This window comes from Pogona vitticeps, chromosome 5 (genome assembly GCF_051106095.1).
Source record: "Pogona vitticeps strain Pit_001003342236 chromosome 5, PviZW2.1, whole genome shotgun sequence".
Classification (NCBI taxonomy): domain Eukaryota; kingdom Metazoa; phylum Chordata; class Lepidosauria; order Squamata; family Agamidae; genus Pogona; species Pogona vitticeps.
Genome location: NC_135787.1, coordinates 26,866,663 through 26,881,505, shown reverse-complemented (window position 1 = coordinate 26,881,505; position 14,843 = coordinate 26,866,663). Strand labels below are relative to the sequence as shown.

Sequence of the window (14,843 nt, the reverse complement as noted above, 5' to 3'; positions counted from 1 at the left end):
CACTTATTACAGTAGAAGGGAGAAATGGACAGAACTGCTGACTATACTTTTTTAAAAAACTGGCAGAAGTAGGGGAAAAGTTAAGGCAATTTTGAGAGGAGAGATTATGGAGACCATGATGGGAGTGGAAAGCTCCTCCAGAACATCCCAGCAGAGCAGAAAGTTTGACCAGAATTCTTATAGAGGTTTGCAGGTGTCAGAATTGGAATGAAAGTGCCGGGGCAAGAAAATCTGCACAGTGATTTTGTTACTGCCTGTGATGGTGGGTAGTCTTGGTTTATGAGATGCCCAACTTGGCAGTAGTGGCTGTTCCAGCAGCCAACCAGGAATTTCCTAGTGCCTGTGCATCAAGAGAACCACTTTCATAAGGAGGTGCTGGGTGCCTTCTTATGCAGTCTTTTTTAAAAGTACCACCAATTTCTCATTGCACTTTTGCATATGATCTTGGGCATAATCTGTATTTAAAAGTGAAAGAAATCAGTGTGAATCAGCCATTGAACTTTAACCTTCAGTCAGAATGACAGCGGTTTTAGCTTGTTTCCAAGAATCAGAGATAACTATCCAAGTTGAGGAAGCCATTGGAAATGTCAGGTGTGATCATATGCAGATAGCAATGGATGCATTCCTCGTGTTTTCAGACGTTAGTATCCTAGCCCTGAATCCAGTTGCTAATTCTAGCTTGAGTTGATCCACTGAATTTATTGCTGAATGGTTGTTGTGGGTTTTTCGGGCTCTTTGGCCATGTTCTGAAAGTTGTTCTTCCTAATGTTTTGCCAGTCTCCTTGGCCAGCATCTTCAGAGGACAGCACTCTGTGGCTCGCATCTTCGGAGTTATTCAGTTATTGCTCAGCTATTCAGACTTATCGCTTCATCTGAGTTATTTCCCAGACAATGGTACAAACCCTGTTTGGTGGGATCTGCCTCTGCAGTGGGAATAATATCACCTGTAGTGCAAATATTTAAAGACTTTTTTTGTGATTTTGGGGTGTGTACAGCTTTGGGGTGCAAGCCCTGACATTGCAAATCAGCGGCTATCTCCTACTTCAGATGCCATAATTCCTGTTGCAAAGGTGGAGCTCTGCAACAAGATTTCAGCCTACATTAGGGTTAATTGGCTTTAAATTGTCTTAAACAGTAGAGCTGGAGATCTAAATCAGCCAAAACAAAAGTAAGGTACTGTATTTCTAACTAATCCAGGCTTTCAGGCCTGAGAAATTAGAAGTGGGAAATGGTCAGAGAATAATAGAAGAAACGAATGAAAAACTATAGTCAAAGAACTATATCTGGAGGCAAAAATGTTGAAACTAAGGATGTCCTACTTTGGGTGCATCACAAGAAAACAGGATTCTCTGGAAAAGACAATGTTTGGAAAGATTGAAGGCAACAGGAAAAGAGGAAGACCAAATACAAGATGGATTGACTTCCAAAGGAAGCCACAGGCTCACATTTGCAAGAGATGAACAAGGTTGTTGAGGACAGGATATTTTGGAGATTGCTTTTTCATACGGTTGTCATGAGTTGGAGGTGACTTGATGGCACATAACAACAACATAAGAGAACTTGTACCAAATGCCTTCTTGACCACAGTTATCTTGGAAGGGAAATTCAGGCTTCCTTTGTCCCTGACTGGAATTTCTCTCTGAGAACATTTTTAATCAAAGGGAGGACTACCATTGGTACTCATATTTCAACCGTAGTTTGGCATCCTTAGAATCTAGTTGTGGGCATTACAGATTTTAAAATGTTGAAAACATGTGGAGATATTAGATGAAATATAGAAGGGCTAAAATTTCTTTCAGTAAATGTTAACTCATGCCTCATTCCCTTTCTCAGTCTCCTAGATCTTGGATTTGAAGAATTCATTAGAGTGGGAAGCATTAGAAAAATTGCGAAGTCCATTCTTCCCCATAGGTAACATGTCTAAAATTTTTAGACGGCCCAGTAGTTCTGTAATATAAAATAGACAACATATCCTATCATATATTGCTATTTGAAAGTGATTAAAATGCAGTGTTTAATGTGAGCCTCAAATAATTGTTCATTCAGATTTAATCATTGTTGAAGTATTTTTTAATGGACGTGTTTTTTCTGAGAAAAAATGTAAGCAAAATGCCAAGAATATGAATGCATTCTGAGGTTGTGTTTTGTGGTTGGTCTGCTGCTTGGCTACAGGCAATCACAGGTACCCAAATCTGATTGAACTCAGAAGGAATATTTATAAATAAGTATCCTTGTGACAAGAGCTGTATCTATAGGCATTGTGAGTGGTATGAGCCATTTTGAATCCCAGTGGAACTGTGGGGTATAAATTATAAAAAATAAATACTTTGAATGCTGTCCTCAAGGGAGCTTCACTGCTATTTATGACTTTGTGACAGCACAATTTTCTTTTTAAACATCAGCTGAATTTGATTTTATTGTGTGATTTTTTTCAGTGCTTATAAGTCTCTCTGAAAACAACTTCTGGTAGGAAGGGGCCACACAAATACAAGATGCGTTCTGAAATACATTTCCTGTACAAACAACAGTAGATTCTAGTTTAGACTGCATTTTGATGTCCTCGATTTTGATGTGCAGGGTGGTATTTTTAAGGGATTCAAGACAGAGATAGTTAAAGTGCAATCTAAACTCAAAGATTTTCAGGCTGTAGTGTGTTTGGTAGGACACAAGTATCTTGCATCAGCACAACTCTCCTAGTGCGGATTGTTCAGATCTGCTGGTACAACTGATGTTCTCGCTGAGATCAGCCAGTTTAAGAGCCCAAAAAGGTGAAGAAGGGAGGAGTTACTATGTTCTGCCAGACCTAAACCCCTCTCTGTCCGAATTCACAGTCCCTATGCCAACACAATGTTAGGTCCAGGTGTGTATGATTCTGAGTTACAGTGACCCTTTTCAAGAGTTTTCTAAGTATAGTATATATTACTCAGAAGTGGTTTACCATTTCCTTATTTCCTGTGACTGTGCAGCTTGCTCTAGGCTACACAAGTTGGCTTTTCTCCCTAGGGCACAGAATCAAACTCCTGACCTGTGGCTCTCCAGCCAGGTACTCAGGTTCACTGAGCTATCCATCTATAGCCAAAGTAGTCCTAAATAATCTGGGGTGGTCTTGGATTCAGGACAAGCGCAGCTAGTTGAGTGTCAGCTTAGTGAGCTCTCAGCCATCTGAGGTAGTTAGAATTGTGCATGTAATTTCTTACCATTGGCGTGTTTTGCTCTGAAGATTCTCATCTGCACATGGGGATTTGCTTGGGGGACTTTTCCTTAGAGATCTGCACTCCAGCACTCTAAAATGAAAGACCTTTTGTACAGAACTTTTGCATTTTTGTAATCTGTTATTGTTTCTCATTGACTATTAATCTGCCCAATATGTTTAAAGCTTGCATGCTGGCTCAGGATCTGAAAATGAACAAGTGAAAGAATTGCTTGCTCTGATGAAGGAGGACTTGACCCCAGCAGAAAAAGTCTATGTAAGAAAGACTATTGAACACCATAAACTAGGCACCAACAAAGCTCTGCTGCAACAGGTACTGGCCAAGTGAAATAAAATGTTTGACAAGTGTTGTAGATTACTTTACAATTGGATATTGGACTATGTCAGTGTAAAAAATATTATAAGGAAATAGTACACTAAACACTAAACTCTAGATGCAAAAATAATTGTCACAGACTGTTCTTTCAAAATATGCCTCAGCTATTAATGCTGTAATATAGACTATCCCTGCTTCAGATGTGCAAATGGGTAAAGTGGACTGAGGTGAATTATTTTGGGTGTTTTGAAAAACAATTTAATCCATCTTCATGACATAATTTCAGAGTGCACTTTCCCTTGAATTGAATGGATCTGAGTGGCACAGTTTTCTGCCAGGGTAGAGTATTAACATCTACTGAATTTAGAAAATATCAGTCGTATTTCTATAATGCAACTTGCTGCGGGAGGAGGGGAGCAAGGACTGTGAGACAATATCATAAAGTAATTAGGTCTTCATTTGCTTAAAGAACTTAGAAGACGAGCTTGGTGCCAATGCATCAAGCTAGGCATTATTTACATCTTAACTACCATATTTTTCGGTGTATAAGACACCCCTATGTATAAGATCCCCACCCCACTTTTCTAATCCAAAATTAAGAAATCTAAATGGGGCTTAGCAAGTGTAGGGGGAAAGGGATCCCCTACACCATTTTTTGCATTTTTATTCCCATTTACATTGTTTCATCTAGAAACAGTGCCCATAGCTGAAGCAGACTGTGTATCCTCACTTATTGTCCTCACCAGTCTTCCTGGCTGGAGGGACAAATCCTTTACTCATTCATTTTTTTTCTCTGTGTTACAGCTTTCTCATGGGGCCACCAAAATAGCAATTACGTTCCTAGTTCCTAGAAAACTCTGTCAGAAACTGATCTCTGTTTTTTAAGTCACCCTGCCTTTTCTCCAGGGCCAAGCATTTTAACCTTGGGGGAGGGGGAAGCATAGCTAGAAGTTTGGGGAAATAATCTTTCAAGTATCATTTGTAATTTATTAAAGTATTAGCACTGTGAACTTGGATTGCAGAGTTTACGGATATAAGAAAGTTATCCATGTGACTTTGGAAGTAAATAGATGGTTCTGTTTTCTCCTTGATGACACAGGTGAGAGTCGTAGGAGCTACCTGTGCTGCATGCCCATTCCCGTGCATGAAAAATCTTAAATTTCCCATAGTGATTCTGGATGAGTGCAGCCAAATGACAGAACCTGCATCTCTCCTTCCTGTTGCAAGGTATACTCTCTTTTCGTATCCCATCTAGCCTGTTGTTAAATTGCTTGTCCGTGATTATATTGGTTTATGGATTTATGCGGTACATTAAACTGTTTTTATAAGTATGCAGTCCAAAGGTAATCTGTTAGAACTAACTAGAAATACCTTGTTGTTGTTCCTTTTAACATGACTCATTGCTTGGCTTTTAAATTAATACCTCAGAGGTATGCTGTTTAATTTTCTAGTTTCATCCTTCATTTGGGATGCTTTGTACATGAATCCTTGAAGTGCCCTGGAATCAATTTGGATGAACAGCACCATAAAAATATTTTCAATATGTTGTTATTTAAACTTTTTTGACTAAATATATGTGATTTATATGCAATCATGTGTATGGAATCATGTGTATAGCACTGTAATAAACAAACAAACAAACAAACAAGTCCCCTCGAGTTGAAAGCCATTAACACTTGTCTCTGAGTGGGATATACTGTATCTCTGGAACATTTGCCAGCGTTTCAGAAATTTGTCCTCATATTCTTGAAAAGTATTTTAGGGATACTTTTCAAGATACTTCTTGAAGATTCTGAGGGATACGCAGAATTCAGGAATGGGGTTCTTTTAATTGTTTTTCTTACTTTCCTTGTTTAAAAAAAGAAAAGGAGAAGATTTCTTGCCCCAACTGCCATTTTAACTCCTTGTGACATCATTATCCACTTACCTTGCTTGAATCAGGGTTAGTCTTTGGGTATGGGTGTGAAATGACTTATTTAATTCTGTCAGGGACTATAGGTGCTTGCTGTTTGCCCCGGTTATTCCCTTTGCCAGATGCACCTTCTTAAATGTCCTGTTGGTACCTGCCAGAACCACTAAATGAAATATGAGAAGAACCAGGTGTTGGACACTTAGATACACTTTGATTTGAAGAATCCACTACACACTTAACACCCTTCTTTGATGGCTTTATTTCCAGCTTCACTTGTTATAGTATCACTCGTTTCTGCTGGAGATTTTTTAAGCTTCACGTTCATGAAACCTCTATGCTTTCATCTTAATATGATGTGTCCCTATATACTATTGTGATTTTTTTCTGCATTATATTAACCATCTTTGTTAAAAATTTTGCATGTTGGCAGAACTACAGTATTTTTGCTTATTATGGCTTCTATAACACATGTACATCAAAAAAACTAAGATCATGGCCACTGGTCCCATCACCTCCTGGGAAATAAAAGGGGAAGATATGGAGGCAGTGACAGATTTTACTTTCTTGGGCTCCATGATCACTGCAGATGGAGACAGCAGCCCTGAAATTAAAAGACGCCTGCTTCTTGGGAGGAAAGCAATGACAAACCTTGACAGCATCTTAAAAAGCAGAGACATCACCTTGCCAACAAAAGTCCGAATAGTCAAAGCTATGGTTTTTCCTGTAGTGTTGTATGGAAGTGAGAGCTGGACCATAAAGAAAGCTGACTGCCGAAGAATTGATGCCTTTGAATTGTGGTGCTGGAGGAGACTCTTGAGAGTTCCCTGGACTGCAAAGAGAACAAACCTATCAATTCTAAAGGAAATCAACCCTGAGTGCTCATTGGAAGGACAGATCCTGAAGGTGAGGCTCCAGTACTTTGGCCATCTCATGAGAAGAGAAGACTCCTTGGAAAAAACTTTAATGTTGGGAAAGTGTGAAGGCAAGAGGAGAAGGGGACGACCGAGGACAAGATAGTTGGACAGTGTCATCGAAGCAACCAACATGAATTTGACACAACTCCGGGAGGCGGTGGAAGATAGGAGGGCCTGGTGTGCTCTGGTCCATGGGGTCACGAAGAGTCGGACACGACTAAATGACTGAACACACACACACATAACACATGTATCTATCAGGTTCTCGAGGAAGAAGAATGTATGCATGGAATTTTTGAGAAATTATTATACTGTGTTATTAGTGTTGGTATTTTATTTTTGTACATTTATGTTCATAATTATTCCACCATACCACCCTGAACACCCTGGGCTTGGTTTGTACTTGAATGGAAGTCTCCCAGGTAGTAACATAAGGAATGCTAGGGGAAAAAAATACTCCCTGAAACCCTGGAAAGCCAATGTTTGTCAGAGTTGACTATCTGTCTGTCTGTCTGTCTGTCTGTCTGTCTGTCTGTCTGTCTGTCTGTCTGTCTGTCTGTCTGTCTGTCTGTCTGTCTGTCTGTCTGTCTGTCTATCTATCTATCTATCTATCTATCTATCTATCTATCTATCTATCTATCTATCTATCTATCTATCTAATCTGATTTATATCCCCACCCCATTAGTGGCATGCACTATCCTGGGTGTTTATAGAAGTTAAAACAAATAATAACAATGTATTAAATGATCAGTTAAAAACAACAAAAACTTCAGGAGGCATAAATTATAAGAGTAAAACACAGAATGCGAGGCAAATAGACAACTATCAGACAGGAAAAACAAAAAAAATGTGCAAGACAAACTGATGATCTACCTCAGTATAAGGTAGCTCCATATATACAGACTACAGTGGTGCCTCGCTAGACGATGATAATCCATTCCACTGAAATCACTGTTTAACGACATCATTGTCTAGCGAAAAGCATTTCCCCATTGGAATGCATTAAAACCTGTTTAATGCGTTCCAATGGGGAAGAATTGTTGTCTAGCGAAGATCGGCCATAGGAAAGCCGCTTTGCGAACTGCCAATCAGCTGTTTAAATCAGTGTCTTGCGAAGCTTAGGACCTGAAAACATCTGTTTTGTGAGCGCGGAGGAAGCTGTCAAAATCGTTGTCTAGCGAAAATCGGTTTGCGAAGCAGGGACCAAACATTGTCCACTGAAATTCCTCCATAGGAATCACTGTTTTGCAAATCGCTATAGCAATCGCAAAAAGTCAATGTCTAGCGCAAAAACTGTCATGCGGGGTAACTGTCTAGTGAGGCACCACTGTATAAAGTTCTCCAAAAAAATTAAAATGAAGAAATAAGTACCGGTATTAAAATATTCCTAAGAATACCTACACTTCTCTTCAACTTGTCTGGTTTAAAAAAAATACTGAAAGCTCAAATTTGTATCATTTTGTAGCAAGTATTGTTCACTATTTTTCTGGTTTTAGAACAAGCCAGAATGTATAATATATTAGTTGCCTTAAGAATCTCCGAGCTAAAGGCAGTATGTGTTGATTTAAAATAAAATAATGTAAAATGGCCAGAAATTTGTGTTACATTTGTAGGTTTGGATGTGAAAAGCTGATTCTAGTTGGAGACTCAAAGCAACTGCCACCCACGATTCAAGGATCTGAAAGTACACACAGTCATGGTCTGGAGCAAACCCTCTTTGATAGACTAGGTTTGATGGTATGTAATATATATCCCAAAAAAGGTGTTGCATCTCTGATGCTACATGTATTATATGGTAGCATTTTACCTTCAGAATTTTATGTCTCAATCTTTTTGTAGACACATTTCTTGTTATTTCTTTTAACAACATATATAAATAAAGATTTCTTAGAACTTTTTACTATCTGCTGTTTGCTACCATAAATTCACTTTGCAATTTCCTAAGAAAATATGCATGTAAAAATACAATGTCAAAAGTAGTTAGGTGATTTTGTGGAAAAATCTCACAAGTAAAATACTCGATTCCTGTTACCATCTGCTTAAGGATCCTCCCAGAAAAATACAGTAAATGTCAATTGTCTGTTCCAATATGTTGTGTTTAGAGCATAGGAATGTATAATTTGACTCCAGTGGGGGGATTTTAATCTGCTAAGATTCCTTCCTTACAGAATTTGAAGTATAAATGCAGCATCATGTGAGTCTGCTTGTTCCCTTGGTTTGCACACTAGGTGTTTGAAAATATGATTTGTTTAAGGGCTAATTCTTTTTAAGTGGGGAGACATTTGACTGAAATCTCTTGGATATAGAAAATCATGGGCTTTTGGGAGGATAGATGTGGTATATATAAAAATACAAATCACAATATTGAGCATATGGAAGAAAGTAACTTTTTCTATTTAGCATGTAGTTTTTTTGAAGATTCCTGATGCTCTTCTTGTTCCAGATTCTCCTGAATTCACAATATATGACTACAGATCTGACACAGGAAGATTAATCTGAATTTACTCACTCAAATGTGTCAAATGTGTAATATAATTGTAAGAACTTAAAGTAGCTGATGGTTCTCATATATGGTATGAAAACCCTTTCATTTATTTAAGTGATCTTATTTTCTCCTTGCTCATTCATAGGGACATGAGCCAATATTGCTTAGGACACAGTATCGTTGTCATCCTGCTATCTCTGCCATAGCCAGTGACCTATTTTATGAGGGGAAATTGTTGAATGGCATTTCTGAAATGGATCGCACTCCTCTGATGGAGTGGTTACCAACACTTTGTTTTTATAATGTTAATGGCTTAGAGCAGGTATGTATTATTACTAACTTTTGTAACTGTTAATGTTAAATTCTATTCTGCATGTACTTGATGCCAGTCTGAGGCAGACGATTTCAGATTAAGGCAGGCTGAGCAAAGTGCAGCCTGCCCCCAAGATTGTATGCAGTTCCCATATCCCAAAACAAAAGTATCTCAAAACAAAAGGTTTGGGGCTATAAAGATGGCCATAGAAACATTTTATTTAAAATGGCTCGACTTGTGTGGGGGAGGGTCTCTACAGCATACAGCATTTCAAAATCATTCAAATGCATGTGTTTCAGTATCTCAGTGACAACCACATCATAAGTATACTGTGACAATTAGAGCAAAGTTATCATGTTTCTATATTCCCAAAAGCTGTTTAGATAACTTCTCATTGGCTTTTTTGAGTTGCATAGTTTGAAATATATTTTTTGTTTTCTAGATGGAAAGAGACAATAGTTTCCATAATATGGCAGAAGCTTCCTTCTCTGTTAAGCTAATTGAAGCTCTGATTGCAAGTGGAGCAGAAGGATCTATGATTGGGGTGATAACCCTCTATAAGTCACAAATGAGCAAGGTACATTTGGCACCTCGGACTATGATCTATAGGAAGTTTAATTTCTCCTGAACCTTTCCCTCTCATTTCAAATGAATAAGTCTTTCATAGATAACTTGTTCTGCCCCACACCCACACTCTCCTCCAGCATGGTGGTTCTAGACCATCTCTATGTTTTATTTTACTCAAGGGAAGTGCTCGAAGGCAAGGCATTGTCATCTAGTCATTTTGCCTCTCTTCCTTCCTTTGCCCCAGAGGCATTAAAAGACAAACAGGAAGGCTGAAGACAGCTAATAATTGTCTTTGCAACTGGCATTCTGTTGTGCTTTGATACAAAATATGTGTGGGACATCACACTTGCACTCATATTTGTGTCTCAGCAAGCTTCGAGTGTAGTCATTTTGGCATATAGAAGCTTTTTTGTCATTGTGCTCACATCAGTTTTTCAAATTTCCAGAAATGCCCAGAAACTCAGAAAGTTTGAAACGTGTGTCCTAACTATAAATCTCAGTATATTTTAAAATAATTTAATTCACCCTCTTCTGTTACAAAGAGATAATAGCCAAAATCCTGCTGAATATTTATACTGGCTTTGCTATAATTGCACAAGTTGTGTCAGCAAATTGCTGCTAATCAAAGAGTTGCTGTTCACATCCCTGATCATGTGCCAGTTACATCACTTTACATACAACCAGGAATGCAAGTAGTAGCTCGCTAATTAGAGGCAGTTTGCTGCCACAGTGTGTGTGGTTATATTCACACCAGAATAAATCTCCAGTCAGATACTGGTCAGTAATTTCTGATGACTAATTGGTATGCAGAAAAGTTATATTTAAGTAGGATGGTGGTATGTCTCAGTGTTGGAGTCATTATTTCTCCATAACAGGAAAACATCATGGCAATACAGACATTATGTGGGAGAATTGATATGTGTTGTTTGATATTTGTGTTTTTCAGGTTTGTCTTTTATGAGTAAGTTCAGATTAGATACTTCACAGACAATATTAAGCACATAAATGATGATAATTTCATTTAAAGTAATGATTTTTAATGCTATAAAATATGACTGTCCGAATTTGTTTCTGTCTTCAGATTTGTAACTTACTTGGTGCTATAAACTCAGACACTTTCCAAATTAAAGCTGTCCAGGTGTCCACTGTGGATGCTTTTCAAGGGGCAGAAAAGGAAATCATTATATTATCTTGTGTAAGGACAAAACAAGTTGGCTTCATTGATTCAGAAAAGCGAATGAACGTGGCACTGACAAGAGGAAAGAGACATTTATTGATAGTGGGAAATCTGAACTGTTTAAGAAAGAACAAATTATGGGGAAGTGTCATTCAGCATTGTTCAGGTAAGGTAGAGTATTTTGATGTAACCAGTTATGTCTGTACAGTTCCTCTGCATAAAAATTCACCTTCTCACTTACTTACATATTTTATAGCTACATATTTTACACTATGGTGTTGTACATCTATATATTGTTAACTGTTTTACTGTCAGTATGCATAGTACAACAGTCCTTCTTTCATCTACTTATTTCGATTCTTATCCTAGGCAATGTGTAAGTAAAGAACAGCACTTAGAAAAGTACTGTCCCTGTAACCACTTGGTCTCTCTGTCATGAATTCCTCTTCCAGACAATAACCCCCTGTTTATTTTTAATTGGCCTGCACAATTGGGAGAAAACCTACATGTTTGGAATGATGAACCATGCAACTGAATATAGGCTCCAAATAAATCTTCACAACTGACGTACTAGTTTGGGACTAAAGTGGATGTGATGTGTGAGATTCATAACTCTAAGGCCCTGAATTAGGTTGTTACTGCAATATGTGTATGTTGTTGGGAGGTTAAGAACCCTTTCATCGGTGTGTCTTTTTTCCTGTTTAAATTTCTAGTCACCACGTTTGTACCTGTAGTTTGGCAGTCAGTTTAGACACAGAAACAGCCTCACATACAGGCTATTAAGATACTTTAAAAATCTGTGACTGGCAGACAGATTTCCTGATGTCTCATGCAGTTGTATCCTGAGTCTGAGGAGGATTGGGTGACATTTTGCTTTTCGTCTCTGCCTGCCTGCTTTCATATTAGAGGTAGGACAGATCGTAGCTACCTGGATTCCTTTGGGTACAAGAGCTCCTGGACTGAATATAAGAATAATAATGTGCCATCAAGTCAATCTTGACGTATGTCAGATTTTTCAGGTTTTTCTAGGTAGAGGGTATTCAGGAGTGGTTTACCATTCCCTTCTTCTGGAACCATCCCAAGACTGTGCAGCTTGCCAAAGGTCACACAGGCTGGCTGTACTTGGCAGTGGGGAATTGAACTCCCAACTTCTGGCTCCACACCCAGATACCTAAACCACTGAACTTGAATAAGCATATGTTTGTAGCATTCTTGGGTCTCTCTCTGCCTGCTGTATCTCTGGGAGGTCCTAGTTTTTGCAAACTATCTCTTGTCATGTCAGAAAGACCTAATAGATATGCAGAGATAAGAGTCTTTGAGTGGACCCTCTACTTAAGGAATTAATCTGTACTGGAATGGTGGCTGCAAGTCGAAAAGTCTGTAAGTCGAATCTCCATTGACCTACAATGAACTGAAAACCGATTAATCCCATAACCAGCGGTTTTTATTCTATTTTTATTCCATTTTGGTTTTTTTCTGGTCTGTAAGTCGATTCTCTGGCTGCAAGTCGAATCTAAATTTTGCAGCCAGAGAAGTCTGTAACTCGAAAAGTCTGTAAGTCGAGCTGTCTGTAAGTCGAGGGTCCACTGTAACACCAAGTCTAAACACCCATGTCTTTGCATGTTTTTAACTTGTGATCTGAATTTCTGTGAAAAGACTGGTTCTTCGTAGTGGTCTCTGTGAATGCACACAAATGGGTTAATCCTGCGCCACAAGGAGGAGACAGTGCTATAAGAGAGGCGCTCTCCATAGCTAGAGACAGTCTTTTTGTAAAAGAAAGATCAAAGTCTTTGGCGCCTTAACTTGATCACTTGCTTAGAAAGAACTTTGCAGGCAATGCAAGACTGATCAAGATGTGATTCTCCCAAACAAAACAAGCATTTATCTTGTCCGTCTGATAAGGGGATTTTTCGGGAGCAGACGGCACATTGCTTGAAGCCCTGAGGGGCCATAAACAAAAGAAAAAAGGGGGATCTGTTGATTTGGGGGGAACGCGAGAGAACGAAAATATAACTATAAAATACAACAAGTTCTGTCAAACAACCGAGAAAATAAGAAAATAAAAGAATAACAAAGGCTAGCTAATGCTAGAACACTTAACGGTTGGTAGCTCTGCTCTTCCTACGTCCTACAGGAACGGTGGAAAAAGAGGAACTGAAGGGAAGATGGAGGAGGTGGGGCTTATATACCCCGTCGGGGTGTGTGTGAGCTAATTGACTCTTTTTTCTTAAGCTCTAAAGCAGTGGTGTCCAACCTTAGCCCTCCAGATGTTCTTAGACTACAGCTCCCAGAAACCTTCACCACCTCTGCTGGCCAGGATTTCTGGGAGTTGAAGTCCAAGAACATCTGGAGGGCCAAGGTTGGACACCACTGCTCTAGAATCTTCCAGATGTCCTGCGCAGGCACAGGATTAACCCATATGTGTGAATTCACAGAGTACCACTAGAAGAACCAAAGTTACAGGTAAGTAACCGAACTATTTTTATTGTTTTAAGTTAAAAAAATTTTTTTTTGCACATCTTGTTCAGTTTTGAACTATTTTTCCTTTTAAAGATTCCTGTTCCCTTTCAGAGACTGTCTTATTTTCAAATCAGATTTTAACAGGCAGGCATACAAGGCATCTATTTAGGAAATAAATCTAAATCTTCATTGGTTGTGCAGACCGGTGGCTAACATTTTTTTTAATGCAGGCAGGTGTATGCTGAGAATTAATATTTAAAATGAAGACTGACGTTTTAGTATATAATTGTACTGTCTTACTTCTAGAAAGAAAAAATGGATTGCAGCATGTTGGCGAATGTGAGCAGCTACTGAGTGATATTATTAAATCTTGTTTACAAAGGAAGAAGGAAGAAGAAATAAACCGACCCAAGGTCTAAAAAATCAACAATTTTCACAGAAAATGAATGGATACACATGTGCTTTTTCTATGTGGAACATGTAAAATACCTTGAATACCATCAGAATATAGTTGTTGCTTTTTAAAATCCCGCCAGTATTCCAGTTACATTTATTAAAAGGTTAGTAAAGTGTTTCCATATAATTAGGGCATGGTAAACAGGATACCACCAATAGTGACTGAGCCTTCCTTTTCAACATGCATTTTTATTATAGTTATTTTTACTATACTGGTGTCTTAATTACTTTAAAGCAAAATAAAGAGATTTTTTTAAAAAAACTCAATTTGATTGTGTATTTTTCAATCAAATGTTTAGATATATGTATATTTTGAATTGTAGCTGACAAAGGGTTATATTTTTATATAACACAGTCTTGATGTGTTTTTGTAAAAAAATTAAAAAGTGCTGATTTTTAAAAAGTCTGCTTTCTAAGCATATTGGCTAATTTGAGTATTTTATATACACTGCTGATCATTAAAGAATATATGCATAATCATAACTATTTTTTTGAAACACTCAAATCGTGGGGGGACAGTTAATACATGAGGTCAGTAACTTTTTTTTTTGTAATTGTAACTACTACTAAAACTTCAGATATCTATTGTTTAGCTATCTGAAATAAAAACAGTGATCTCTGTCAGTTCTCAAGAACAATTTTGACAGTGCATGCCTAATGAGTTTCTAGCTTTATCCTAGCCATGCTTTGTGTAAGTAATATCATTTCTGCAAACTTCTCAATCCTGAAAATTTTTCCTTAGTGTGTATAGAGCACAATTTCTTGCTTCAGTTTCTGTTTTAAGCTTTTGATTCTATTGATAAGATAAATGTAGAATATGCCTGCCTATAGCTTCTGTCTGTAACCATAACAGTCAAATTGGATCTCTAAAACTACCCACATTACTATGGTGCAAATCTACTGTGAGCAAGGGGCTTATTCATCTGATACATGCTTTATAAGCATGAAATGCCAGTAATGTTTGGGGTTCTTACATAATTTAAAGCATACTTGTTTGGAATTAGGGTTCAATTAAATTGAAAGTATTCTAT

The 14,843-nt window shown here is 38.0% G+C and overlaps 1 protein-coding gene across 1 annotated transcript in view; it reads left to right on the top strand.

Moving 5' to 3' along the window:
* Positions 1-14,470, top strand: part of ZGRF1 (zinc finger GRF-type containing 1) — a 50,214-nt gene extending 35,744 nt beyond the window's left edge. The window contains exons 23-30 of the mRNA XM_078376651.1: positions 1,834-1,911; positions 3,377-3,524; positions 4,627-4,754; positions 7,968-8,091; positions 8,985-9,161; positions 9,595-9,729; positions 10,801-11,062; positions 13,663-14,470. Coding sequence (XP_078232777.1) covers positions 1,834-1,911; positions 3,377-3,524; positions 4,627-4,754; positions 7,968-8,091; positions 8,985-9,161; positions 9,595-9,729; positions 10,801-11,062; positions 13,663-13,775 — 1,165 coding nt within the window. The 3' untranslated portion in view covers positions 13,776-14,470. The remainder of the gene's footprint in view (positions 1-1,833; positions 1,912-3,376; positions 3,525-4,626; positions 4,755-7,967; positions 8,092-8,984; positions 9,162-9,594; positions 9,730-10,800; positions 11,063-13,662) is intronic.
* Positions 14,471-14,843: the final 373 nt, after the last annotated feature.